Source organism: Taudactylus pleione, unplaced genomic scaffold (genome assembly GCF_031769625.1).
Source record: "Taudactylus pleione unplaced genomic scaffold, aTauple2 ptg000376l, whole genome shotgun sequence".
Taxonomy (NCBI): domain Eukaryota; kingdom Metazoa; phylum Chordata; class Amphibia; order Anura; family Myobatrachidae; genus Taudactylus; species Taudactylus pleione.
In genome coordinates this window covers 2,678,730-2,693,214 of record NW_028284777.1, presented here as the reverse complement: position 1 = coordinate 2,693,214, position 14,485 = coordinate 2,678,730, and the positions used below count along the sequence as shown (strand labels likewise).

The 14,485-nt window shown below is 38.9% G+C and overlaps 1 protein-coding gene across 1 annotated transcript; it reads left to right on the top strand.

The window, feature by feature from the left end:
• The first annotated feature begins 526 nt into the window (after nt 1–526).
• On the top strand, nt 527–7,189 carry NKX6-1 (NK6 homeobox 1). Its single transcript, XM_088445013.1, has 3 exons — nt 527–1,782; nt 3,209–3,381; nt 5,413–7,189. Exons 1-3 carry the CDS (start codon nt 1,149–1,151, stop codon nt 5,659–5,661), a joined length of 1,056 nt encoding a protein of 351 aa, XP_088301139.1. The 5' UTR covers nt 527–1,148; the 3' UTR covers nt 5,662–7,189.
• The last annotated feature ends 7,296 nt before the right edge of the window (nt 7,190–14,485 follow it).

Here is a 14,485-nt window from a genome sequence, read left to right as displayed (position 1 = left end):
ATAGATAGATAGATAGATAGATAGATAGACCGACCGACCGACCCCAAGAACTGTGAGGTCAGCTACTATTCTACTTTGCTGTGGGGAATATATAATCCCCCTTCTCTTCTGCATGGTAGCTGGTTGGGAAGCTGCTGCTGCTGTTGCTGCTGGCACCCACATGACAGAAGTAAACAGCGCCCCGGGTGTAGCCACCACCAGGTAACATATAAGTTGCCGGCCCCGGTGATCACACACAGTACATTGGATGCCGAGGGGCGTGATAAATATGCAGATGAGGGGAGGTTCGGCGCTGTGTGGGGCAGATTTGTCAGCCAATCAGAAAGCGTGATGAAGCACCCCGAACGTCACTTTCCTGCATCCTCATAGCCGGTTCTGTGCTATAGGTGCGTTTGACCACGCCCCCGCTGGGTGATTGACAGCTGAAAGTTGTGTCTGTGTCCCCTCGCTGTAAGGCGGTAGGAGATGATGGGAAACACTGTATTACCCCTGAGAGCATCGCCCGGGCTGTCAGACAGGAGCAGAGTGAGGAGAAGGAAGGTGAGGCGGTGGCAGGAGATGTAACCTGGCTGCTACTTATGCTCAAGAAAACAAGAAGGACAGGAAAGTGCCACTTACTCACCCAAAGCAGGTGACCAGGTGCCTCAACGTGTAAGTGCTGGTGCCGGGTGTGTGCCTCAGGGAGAGCGCACTCCATTCCGTGCTTTCTCTAGGAGTGGCTGCAGAGAGTAGATGAGGGGCTGGTATCTGAGTGTGTGCTGTCATATGGAGTGCCCGCTTCCCCAGCATTGAGGGAAGCCTCACCCTGCCCCGGGCACTGACTCTCTCTCTCTCCCTACTGAAGAAGGAGAATACATCATCCCACACTCACCAGACTCCTATCTGAGAAGAAGGTGGCCGCTGTGGGACTGTCCTTCTATTAGATCCTCTGTGTTCCTGCCCTGGCTGTTGGATAAGAGACTGTTACTCTGTAGCTGGGACATTACTGTAATCTGCACTTCTGTCTGAGTTCACAGCACTCACAGACACAGAGAGACTTTCTGCCTTCTTCCCCCAGACAGCACGCCAGCAGGAGCAGCTATACAGACACTGTGAAATACCTCTCTGTCCCGGGGCCCCTGCTCAACGTCTGCCTGCACGGCCCGGTGATGTTAGCCTTAGGGCAGATGGATGGCACCAGGCAGAGCGCTTTCCTCCTCAGCAGCCCTCCCCTGGCAGCGCTCCACAGCATGGCAGAGATGAAGACCCCCCTTTACCCAGCCTATGCTCTCCCCAATCAGCCCTGTTCCTCCTCCACATCCTCCTCAGCCTCCTCCTCATCTTCCTCCTCACCGTCTCCCCCTCTGGGGTCTCCTAGTCATATTTCCCTGAAGCACTCTTCCTCCTCATCCCCCTCTGCAGGGGGACTTTCCTCCTTGGGGACTCCTCCACCTCAGATTTCAGCAGCAACTCCTCACGGCATCAATGACATCCTGAGCCGGCCAGTGATGCACTGTATGTCCTCCTTAGCAGGGGCAGGCCTGGCTTCTGCCACCTCTGTGTCCCCGACCCCTGTAGCCTCCACCTCCTCTCCTGCTGGCCTCCTGGCTGGCCTCACTCGCTTCAGCAGTCTCAGTCCTCCACCACCTCCTCACCATGGCCTCTACTTCAGCCCTAGCGCCGCAGTGGCTGTTGCCCGGTACCCAAAGCCCCTGACAGAGCTGCCAGGCAGGACCCCAATCTTCTGGCCAGGGATGATGCAGAGCCCCCCCTGGAGGGATGCCAGACTGGCTTGTGGCCCCCGTAAGTATTTCAAACAGAAGCTGCTGGTCTGAAGAATGTTGGTTACAAAGTTATTATAACTACTAAGATGAAACGTGAGAGCCTGTATTATGCTCTCTACATTGCAACCTTAAGTGGTTGTACAGAAGTTTATTGTAGAAAATCACTATTTACTGTATATATAGAAATTGGGAAATATGTTACATATATTTAAAATTGTCACACTAATCAGTTTGTTTAATTAAAAACATCACGTAGCAAACACACTTTTTGTTATAAAAGCAAGAGTGCATGTTATAAAAATATTACAAGTTTTATGGCCAATGTGGTCTTTCTTCATACATCAAAAATGTTATATTTGCATATGGTTGTATGCATATTAAACCGAGTATAAATTATATATTTAATAGGTTGGGAAAACAGTTTTCACTTATCCTGTGTTTATACGAACATACATACATATTTGTACTATAATTAGGATATGGCTAAATCATTTTTGGAAACGAATATGTTCATTATTGTTTCTCAAAGTGAAGTTTAACCATGTACACTGTAGGATTAATTTGATATGTACCTATTTCATGCTAGTTAATACGGTGAATTTCTGTAGCTTCCTTGATTAAAACAAACATGAATTTAATGAATTAGACACTTTTTATTAATGGGTAGGATATGGCTAAATCATTTTTGGAAACGAATATGTTCATTATTGTTTCTCAAAGTGGAGTTTAACCATGTACACTGTAGGATTCATTTGATATGTGCCTATTTCATGCTAGTTAATAAGGTGAATTTCTGTAGCTTTCTTGATTAAAACAAACATGAATTAAATGAAGTAGACACTTTTTATTAATGTTTCTTTGTGTAACTTTAGCACATCCACAATTTTGATACAAAAACAAGTAATAGAAAAAATCTAATACGGACATATTTTTTGCATGTATTTAAAATAAATCAGTGCATTTACAAATAATAGTAGTCTTTATTATGTACCGTACTTACTGTATAAAATATTTAAATCAATTACATTTAATTGTCTGCGACTTTTAATGCAGATAATAATCTAACAAATCTTATAACTGTATTTTCATATTCTAAAATAATAATAATAAAAGTAATAAAAATAATATTAATAATAATAATAACAACAACAACAATAACAGCATCCATGGATAAATATACATTTTAACCTTGAAGAAATACGTAATTGTATAATCCATAATATTTACAATGAAGATACTATTTTAATGTAGAAATCGTGCATTATTTTAGAGTTAATGATGTTTTACATTTGCGCTTTCCAGAAATATTTGAAGTTTTATAGTTAGGGCTACATGTTTTATAGTTGGTAAAGTTTCTATGTTTAACTGAAGCGTAATAATTTCAATAGAGGACACCATAGATTATTTCCTAACACTACATCATGTGGTGTATGTCTTGCTCCCAGATCACGGCTCGGTGTTGCTGGACAAGGACGGTAAGAGGAAGCACACACGGCCCACTTTCTCCGGGCAGCAGATTTTTGCCTTGGAAAAGACCTTCGAACAAACGAAATATTTGGCTGGACCAGAGCGAGCCAGACTGGCTTATTCCCTGGGTATGACAGAAAGCCAGGTCAAGGTGAGTGCTAAACCTACACAATGAGGCTATATACTTATAGATGAAGGTAGCGAGAGAAGGAAGGAGAAAAAGATACGTGTTTAATGTAAAACAACACACATTACACCCCGGACACAACGGTTATTAGCAGAGGCAAATTCCATGCTATAGGTCGTATTTAACAAATATACACATAGTATAAAAAAACATACATTTCATTTATAATACTTTATATGCATTATAACATTTGTTTTGTCTGTTTATTTTATTCAATAACCAAATTGTAATTTATTATGGGATTATTATCTAGCTTTACATTTAAGCCTAAATACCATACACATAGTTTAAAAATAAGATTAAAAAATGTAAATATATAATTTTAGAAATCTCTTAAAAAAACACAAAAAAACAAAACTGATGTAATAAAGTTGTGTTTCCCAGGTAACGTCACTGATCAGTAATATTGTAGCGTTTGTGTCTCTATAAACAACTGCAGAAAAAAAAGAACAATTTTTTTTTATCGACGAACACAAATGCAACTGTATCACCTGTTGCTATTGTGTCTTTCATTGTTTCCCTACGTTATCTGGGGGCACTCATTTGTCATGGTAAATGTCTGATAGTGAATACACTACAACCTATTCACTAATCCCACCCAGGATTCTATTCTCCCCCTAAATTCCCAGGCTCCTACCAGCTAACAATACACACACACCTGCTATATGTAACGGTGTAAAACAGAGTAGCACAACAGTTAAATAAAATAGCATACACTGTACACTGAAATGTGTTCTTTCTAACACCTGGAAAAAATAAAATAAAATAATATACACATACATACTGGGATGTAGTGATACTTTTTTGAGTTAGTCTGAATAATAACAAGTAAAACAGGTTATTTATGTCATATTTTATTTGTTGTCAGAAATGATTTGACCTATGTAATTACTAGGCACGTTAAATAAATCGTTTATTATTATTAGCTGAAATGCTTGAACCAGTGTGTACATAATTCTGGCCAATCATAGTAATTTGTCCCTGGCGTCTATAGCTGTGAGTGAATATGTCAAGGTACTGCTGGCTAATTTATAACGACAAAACTAATGATTATATTTGTCGCGCTGGATTGTACATAACTTTATCAGATTACTTTATCCTGATCATATTTAAAAAATAAATAACACTTCGAATTTACTGTAGCAATAATCGATTAGCGTCATATCTAGTAGCGTCAATAACAACAGTCTATAAATAAGCGATCTTTCATAGTACATAGATTGATTCTAAAAGGAGATCGAGAACATTTTTGGGTATTGCCATTTTGTAACCAGAGAAATGTGTTGTGAAACTGATGCTAGTATCATAGCAGGGGCAGTTTCTGATTGGCTGATGTTATTCCGATCTCAGTCAATATACTGTATACGCAGGAGGGGTTTGGATGTCTGCTCATGCTAATCTGTACATAGGACTCATGTATTATCATCCCACACTCTTCTCGTAGGACGTGCATGGGGGCAGCCAGCAAACATCTTTCTACTTATAGTATCTTAGAAATGATTATTGGAGCAAGAACATTTATACTTTTAATCATTCAGTTAAATGGGCATAACTAATTCACCTCAAAAATTATTATTATTATTATTATTATTTATTTATTTATTTATATGGCGCCACAAGTGTTCCGCAGCGCCTTATAAAGTACATAAACAAATTGTAGACAAGCGACTTACAGAACAATACACTACAGGACCAGGACATGGATAATATATATTGCTACATTAGCGACCATAACACCCAGATAAGCAACAGAGCATAAGCAACAAAGTGTTAGGTGCCCTAGTGGTGAGCAAGAAGTAGATGAAAGTAAAGTAGGGAGAAGCACAAGAGGGTAGAGGGCCCTGCTCGTAAGAGCTTACATTCTAAAATTCATTTGTTTATACAAATACAATACTGTTGATTTAATAATTATCTGAATTTTACCTAAACTATTAGTGGACAAAAACAACAAAAAGTTTATTTTACTTTATTCCTGTTACGTGGCTTCTTTTACAGGTGTGGTTCCAAAACAGGAGGACAAAATGGCGTAAGAAGCATGCCGCAGAGATGGCCACTGCCAAGAAAAAGCAGGACACTGAGACTGAGAGGCTGAAAGGGGCTTCAGACAATGAGGATGAGGATGATGACTACAACAAGCCTCTGGACCCTAACTCTGATGATGAGAAGATTACCCAGCTGCTGAAGAAACACAAATCAAACAGCTCCCTGCTCCTTCCACAGTCTGAAAATGACAGTTCTTCTTAGAGGGACAATTATGGGACTGTAGTGATGGAACATGGACGGGACACCTTATTCACCTGGTCAATTGGTCCTGGACACTCTCACTTTCCATTATCTACACTGACAGCACTGCACCTGTAGCCAGGGCGAAATAAGACTTTTTATTTTATGAGATGTATATATATTTTTATAAGCCAATGAAGGAACACAGAGTTAAATAATAACAGACGCCCAACACATACATACATATTATAAATACAAACTGCACATAGTGAAAATGCTAAGGGATGGCTATGACATTTCTGCCCAGTTATTTTCCACTGGGGTGACACATTGTCACGTGGAAAAAAAAATCCTACCCCTGAATCTACACCCAGACTGCTTAGGAATTGGCAGTCCTATGGAAGGATTCATTAAATCAACTCGTTTGAAGGCTCTTGTAAATAAATCGTGAGTCACAGTGACCGGAGGTTACTCCAATGCGAATGTTTAAATGTAAAGTAACCTTCTTTTGTGCTAAAAATGCAGAGGATAAAGGTAGGGGGAAATCACATGGCCCATCAGCAACATCTGTTCTTTTTCCAGCCCTCCTAACCCTCTACCGCGTCTTGGTCCACACGTAGCACCTCTAAGCCCCAATTCTTTTAACGAATCAATTACTTTCTATTAGGCGCTAAGGTTAGACTAGCCTTGCTATTTATTATTAATTTAAGCATACATTGGAGAGTGAGGTGGAAATAACAAGAGAAGTGACATTAGCTCTCAATGCAATCGATGTTTGCACCCACTTGAAGGAGATATTACCCCAACTAGAGACTATTGCAATATAAAACTTTTTTTGTTTTGATTTGTTTTTGGTATGCTACGATTTACTATAGGATATGTAAATTACATCCTTTTTAAGATAAAATTGCAGTCATATCTTGGCATCTTAACGGTTATTAATTTATATGTATAAAAAAAGTGTTTCAGTTATGGAAAGCAAAAAAGGACTTTGCAATATCATGAGGAATATAATGCACTTTTTTATTCAAAACAATAACAACAATACAACTATTCAAGGTGACTAGATCGTAAGCGAAGCCACTTGAAATGAAGAACTCTTAATAATCTGATCTCATGAGAGATCTAATAAAACTGATAACAATGGTCATTGTTTGTACATTTGTTTGCATTTTTTTTCTTATTATTTCAGCACTTTGTTGTTTGTCTATACGTGTTTATTACTCTAGTAATCCACGCGAATTTTTCCTTTTAATGTAGTTGTGTGAGTGATGTCACCTACTGTATGCTTTTTGTACACAAACTCCTTCTGTTTTATTTTAACATCCAAAGCCACGTGGAAAACGAAAATAAACAGTCTACTTCATTAAACTTGCTATGTAATATATCTTAAGCATATTTTTGACTGGTAAATATTCCTTTATGCTAGTTTATTTCTGTGGGAGACCAATTGAGTAGCACAGGGTAATACTGCCCAAATAGTAAGTGCGTGTGGGAGTTTGTTAATACATGTATGCTAATTGGGCAATGCTACTCTATGTGTATTGCTCGAGCAATTTGTATACGTTCATAAGTTTCATTAATGTTAACAAAACCACAATAAATATGAATTACAAATATCAATCAGCCGCATAATAGCAGATTACAGAAATGCTATTTTTTTTCTATTTTAGGTCGACTTGTGACCTAAAAATCGTTTAGCTTTTTAAGTTGCAACAGCGTATACTTTACATCAGGCAACGTTTCGACCCACAAACATGCTTCTTCGGTTTGCACGGTGTCCATGTGATCACAGCACCTTCATTCTGTGCAGTTGTTATGTTTAAAAATAGAAAGTGGATATCGAAAGAAACATGTATATTAGTTCATAAAACATATATTGGAGAGCTAATTTCCCTGAGCATTATAGTATTTTAATGGAAATAATATGATTTATGTTGCATTTGTAAATCAACAACAACAACACAACAACAGCATGCATAAGAAGCAGAACAAAACTTTATAAAGTACTTTCCTTTCTTGTGGACTTTCTGTTCTTGTGACTTATATTTGCTATATTCTATTTGTGTGTTGAAATGGTTTACGCCCGATAACTGGCTATAGAACAGTCCTGCAATATGTATTGTCATTTATTATAGTATTATATCTAAGCGATTCAAGCCATGTTGTCTTGTCTGCAGTATGAAACTACATTTACAAATATTCAACTGCCTCTATTCGCATCATAAATCTCGTGGTAAGTACCATAAACAGTCTACTGTAAATGTCAGATGTAATACAAAAGTGCGTGAATGAAAGTTTAACCTTGTACATTTTCCTCATGATGACAGTACAGACACATACGAAGTGTCTGTACTGTCATCATGCTTGCTTAGCAATCAGTGCAGCCGTATGCACTATCCATGGGATGCCCAATTAATGTTATCTTATCAAGGAGAGCAAAGCTAAATGCTGTTTATTGTTGTAGCCTGAGATACAGTATATACGTGTTGTGCATCATAGGATACAACCGGGGACCTGTATAAAATATACACTACTATGTCTGCATTAACATACCACACTCTGTAGAGGTAATAGTGTACCAATTATGGATGACCGTCAATAGAAAAAAGGGTGGTAGGTCGGTTTTCCAAGACACTTACCACATGTGTTACTAAGACAACATTGATGTGATTTTCTTGAATGAACTTCTTAGTAGGCACAAATATTTAATATACGTGTTGTACGAGGATTCTCAATACCCTAGTACTCTCCCATCACTACATATTATGTTGTATCGTTTTATCTGTTTTTTTTTTTTTAAAGAGCTTAATACTAGTGTAACTTGTGCTATGCTCATGATATGACCGAAATATATAAACTCTGTTTATATTTAGGAATTATTTTCACGTTATTATTCTATACATGTTCTGCAAAACAAATTGAAATATAATACTTATTAACATGGGAGGATAGAGAAAATAACTTCAAATGAAGTATCAACCAATAGATTGCAGTGGAATTCAGCCATCCTGGACAGATTACTGTGGAAAATGGAACCATTCAAAAAGTTACTTTTTTTTATAAAGGCAGATAATGGATTTTTTTGTTTGTATCTAATACAAAATCCTTTTATTTCGTGTCTGTATAATGTTATTTTATACAATCCAAATGTGTTACTGTGCTGATTCCTCATTGTTTTCATAAAGTTTCAGTATTGCTGTTGTATTTTATATTAAGAAATGCACAATGTCATTAATTGTCATTACACAGTAATTAATGCATAATTATTAGAATACTCAAAGGAACACCAAAGGATTCTGATATCACATTTCTGTCACACACAAATTCAGCTAAATTAGCAATTACTAACTGGCTAATAAGTAAATGTCCGGAGTACCTGCCCTGCCATTACACATATGGTTTATATGTAACATGAAACAGGCATGTGTTTGATTGTGGGGGGAACAATTAGAGACACTGTTTAATAGCACGGTTGGTGTAATGGTTAGCATTACTGCCTCACAGCACTGAGGTCTTGGGTTTGATTCCCATTAGGGCCCTAACTGTGTGGAGTTTATGTATTCTCCACATGCTTGTGTGGGGTTTCAATATTCTCTGCAAAACGCTGTAGAATGTGTGTGTGCTATTTCAATAACTGGTAATAAATCAAACGAAAAAACATTTTGCTGCCCATAGCAACCAATAAGATTTTTGTTTTTATTTGTAACCTTCACTTGAAAAATGAGCTAGTATCATTGGTTGCTATGGACAATATACCCATGCTCTGCAGACTGATCTTGAGATTCTGAACAACTGTGTACTGGAGCCTGCAAACGCATTGTTGAGGATGTGTGGGTGATTCAGGGGCCCATTTATTAATGATCGCATGTGCAATGCGATCTGGGCATAACATTACCGACCATGATCGCTTTGCAAAATGCGATCATATTACGGGAATGTATCATCCGGCACATGCAGGTACAGGGGCTCCGAAAGGAGCCCATCCCTGTGATATACTTGGAGAACTGCTGGGGTTGCTGTGTAAGCGCAGTCACACTAACTGCACATGCATGGCCGTCATAGCTCGGAAGGGAGGAACCCTCTGCCGGCTAATTATATGCGGTGTAGCCCATAGGCTACAGCGGCTAACGTCATTTTCACATGATGTTTGCTGCGGGGGGCCAATATCTGGAATGCATAGCATTCCGGATGTTGGTAAATTTGGCAGCATCTCATCCTCCATAGAAACCTATTAGGGATGCCCCTGCCAGTGGGAATAGAGGGATCAGAGCAGGTACTGGACATACCTGCTGCGGTCCCTCCTTCATACAGTCGGGTGTTTTCTGGGATATATTCGCAAATATAGAATCCACTTGTGGCTTATAGGGTGTAACTGGGCATTTGCAGTAAGGATAACTGTGTCGTGGGTGTGCAGATGGACTTACAACTATTCAGAGGTGGCCTATATCTGTCTTATACTCTTTATTGCCATACTGGAGTCACTTCCAACAGCAAGTAAATGCATGGGAAGCAATTGATGGAAAGGGAGGAGATTGATTAAAAATGGGGGAGGGGGATATGCGTTTCTGCAACAACAAAAAAACACAATATACCGTTCACCTATCTTAATATACTATAGAATCAGAAAAGTTGAATCCTTGTTAAGAAGTGCCCTATAAGTATTGGGACTCATCCAGTCCATTCTTATAAGACTACACTCACCAATTACAAATGTGTACAAATATACAGAATACATACTGTACATATATTTTCCATACTGTAGAACAAGATTACCAAAAGCTGCCTTATGATTATTAAATTGCTTGTGAAAGTAAATATCCTGTAGTCATTATGTTTATGAGACAACATGATCCTGTTTCTATGATGTTATTAAGATGCCTTTGATTTAGAATTAGAGCACTTTACTGTATTCAGTCTTCATCTCCTGCACATTTGGAATGTCCTAGCATATCAGTCAACAAGATTATTATTTTATCATTATAGTCGTCGTCGTTGTAATCTCCATCATCATCATCATCATCATCATCATCATCATCATCATCATCATCATCATCATCATCATCATCATCATCATCTATTTATTTTGTGCCAGAAAGGTTCAGTAGTGACATACATAGGGGTGAGTCATACAGTAACTTTATAAAAGTACAAAGATAAAGTTACAAACAAGCTCACAAATTTCTATATATGCCATATATACCAAATTACAAACCACAAATTACATGACAACCAAAAGCCAGAGGGACCTGCTCGTTACAGCTTACATTCTAGAGGGACTATGGGTGAACAGGAATATAATGATCTCAGAGGTAGAAATTGGAAAGGGTGTTTGAACTTGTGCAGAGAGAAGATGTAGGCAGTGCAATAGGTGATTGGACAGGACCTACAGCCATCCAAGTGCCATATTCACTAACCACCTCTCATCCAAGCTATTTGAATCATTAGGGATAATGAGGTCTCCAAGTGATGAAAGGTCTCTGCTCCCTTTCTAGCTGTCAGACAGCTACCTATATACTGTAATTACCAGTCTGGGGGTGAAGCTCCAGTGTGTGTCTGTATGTATATATCTATATACATATATACAATGAAATATCCTGACTGACTGACTCACTGAGCGACTGATTGACTCATCAATGCCCAGTCCAAACCCCTGAACCTAAAAGCATGAAAATCTGAGAGTATATTCCTTTCATGATGTAGGTACCCACTACCTACTGTAAGCTCATAGGTGGAAACCTGACGTGGGACAGAAGGGTACGACACATTTAACCCTATGCCTTTTGTCCCTTGAATGGGACTTCCTCAAGGGTGCAATCAAAAAAGGAGATTTTGCACCTTTAAGGAAAACAGATTTTTAGAGAGCAGTAGCAATCTGTGGATTAGGTTTATGCTTAACAGCAAGGCTTTTATTTATTTTGAGGCAACACCCATTGCTTGCATAAAGCTTAAGACATCAGGTCCTAAAAGGAATATTCAGTGGTGAAAAGCAAAAAAAATCTGTTTTTCTTAAAGGTGCAAACTCTCCTTTTTTGATTGTACTCCTGAGGAAGTCCCATTCAAGGGATGAAACGCGTATGGTTAAAGGTGTCGTACACTTCTGTCTCACATCAGGTTTCCACCTATGAGCTCATACGCTTTGGGGTGAATGGTGGTGTACATCTACCTTACCAAGACTTTGGTTATCTGACACCATTGTATTCTGATGGTATATTTCAGGACAATCCCTCCAATCGTAACAGTTCTTCCACATCTTATGAAGAAAAGTCTAATGAATAAATTTGCTGGACTGCTGTGATTCTCCATAAATTGGAACAAGCATTATTTCCTAATAAGCTATGGACTGTTCAAAAATTTGATTCTAACTTATTGTTTTTCATTGTTGATTAGCGCCCTCGGGTTCTGTATTGTATCTGTGTATTATTTGTTAGGTTCCTGCTGACCTTAGCGCAAAATAAGTTTTTTTTTTGTGTGATTATATATATATATAAATCTGAGTCGCAACTAGACTTTTTGTTGCCCTGTGCCAGAAAGAGCATTGACGCGCCCCCCTCCCCCTCTTTTCCAAATAGGGACATAAGACGCACACCCAAAGAAGGGCCATGGCCTCATGGGGAGGGCCAGGGAAGAGACAGGGGAGGCCAGGTGATGCTGGGGATAAAATATGAGGAAGCTACAAGTGAGAATGATGATAAACAGAACTTTGACAGGCCTGAACTGAGCCCCTTACCTTGCAGTGCCCTGTGCCACGGCACATGTCGCACCAACCTAGTTATGGCCCTGATATATATATATATATATAGTAAAAAAGGAGCCAGCACATCCATTTAAATTCAACAAAATGTATTAATGTTCAATAGCAGTAAAATACATGATGAAGTTCACCATAATAGCACATGTATATATAGACGGTCAGGTACCAAACAAGAGAAGCCAGGGTGGTCAAATACACTTGCCAAAGCCATCATGGTGCATGGGAACATGAACTCAGTTAGCCGTCCAACAGCTGTTTCGGCGCATCCAGCGCCTTCATCAAGGACATCATAACTGACATATCGCGGCAGCATATATACCCAACCTCATATATGACAATCTCACTCACCTGCGGAGAGGCGCGCACCCGCAGCCTTCTCCAAACAATCCGGAAGTGCGGCTTAGTACACGTGCAACATGTCGTGTGTAAACAATCGGAACACCGGACGTCATATCAGGAAGTGACGTCACGGGTGTCATGACAACCAAATGCAATAACAACCAGCATTGTTAAACAAACACCCAATGCATCAGGTAATACGCTGCAACAAAAAGCACAGCCACATGAATATTAACCATTGAATATATTATAACAAACAACACTCATCAGTGGGTTAGTCAATGAGTAGGATATAGATGATGCCATGATAAACACATAAACAAACAAACAATCACATAGACAACATAGAACATGAATGTGGCATAACAAATGTGCACATATACAAATAATGATTAAACAACCTGAGAAAAATCTAGAACCATATATCACCGCATAGGTTATTTTAAAGAAAGCAATTCAAGTATTGTCCCTCATTAAGCCCGTTGGGTACAACAGTGTTTAAGCGATCAATTCAATAGCATTCCTTCTGTAACAATGCCCTATTCCTATCACCCCCACGTCGCAGAGGGGGGATACGGTCAATAGGCATGCATTTAAATTCTCTCAGTGTGTGTCCAAGTGTGGCAAAATGTCTCGCCACCGGTGGTGTATTGAGATCCACTGAGACAAGGGCTTTTTTAATAGAGGACCGATGTATAGCGATCCTCTCCTTAAGTGCGCGAATGGTCTTTCCCACATAGAAAGAGTTGCAGGGACATCTGATCAGATATACCACAAATCGACTATTACAGTCAAGATGATGTCGGATTTCATATTTGGTACCAGACTTGGGGTAAAAGAAGTGATCACCCAAAATAAAAAATTGGCAATTGACACACCCATGGCATTTAAAGGTCCCATTTTTAGCGAGTAACCAATTTTTATTCCTTATGGGCCCTATATCCGCCTTGGCAAGCACGTCTTTAAAGTTCTCACTTCTCTTCTAGCAAAAGAGAGGTTTATTCATACAATTTCGACCAATAGTTTCATCAGACTGCAAAATATGCCAATGGCGTAAGATCATGTCCCGAATATGTCTGGAGGCAATTGAATATGTTGATGAAAAAATTATCCGCTCCTTATCAGACTTAGATTGTTTGGTAACCAATGTGTCCTCATGACTAATGTTCAAACATCTTGAAATAGCATCATCAATTTCCACATCTGGGTAACCTCTGTTGATGAATCTCTGTCCCATCTCCCACAATGCTGTGGATAATTCATCGGTATCAGAGGTAATGCGCACTACTTGCAACAACTGCGAGAAAGGAAGCCCTTTCTTCAATGGTGCTGGATGGAAACTATCAGCCATAAGGAAAGTGTTTTTATCAGTCTCCTTACGATAAATTTTAGTAGACAATATACCATCACAATTGGACACACAAACATCAAGATAGCTTATAGTAATGTTGCTAAAAGCCAATGTAAACCTAATATTGGTGTCCAAACAATTGAGAGTGACTATGAATTGAGTCAGGAGTTCAGTTCCTCCAGTCCACACTACAAAAAGGTCATCTATATAGCGTACATAAAAGAAAATAAATTCTGAAAAAGTAGGATGCGACATGATGTGTTGGTTTCCATACATATACATATATAGATTTGCATACAATGGGGCCATATTGGACCCCATCGCAGTTCCTCTGAGTTGTAGGTAAAAAGAATTTTCAAATAAAAAATAAGTTTTACGTAAAACTATATCCATTAACAGTA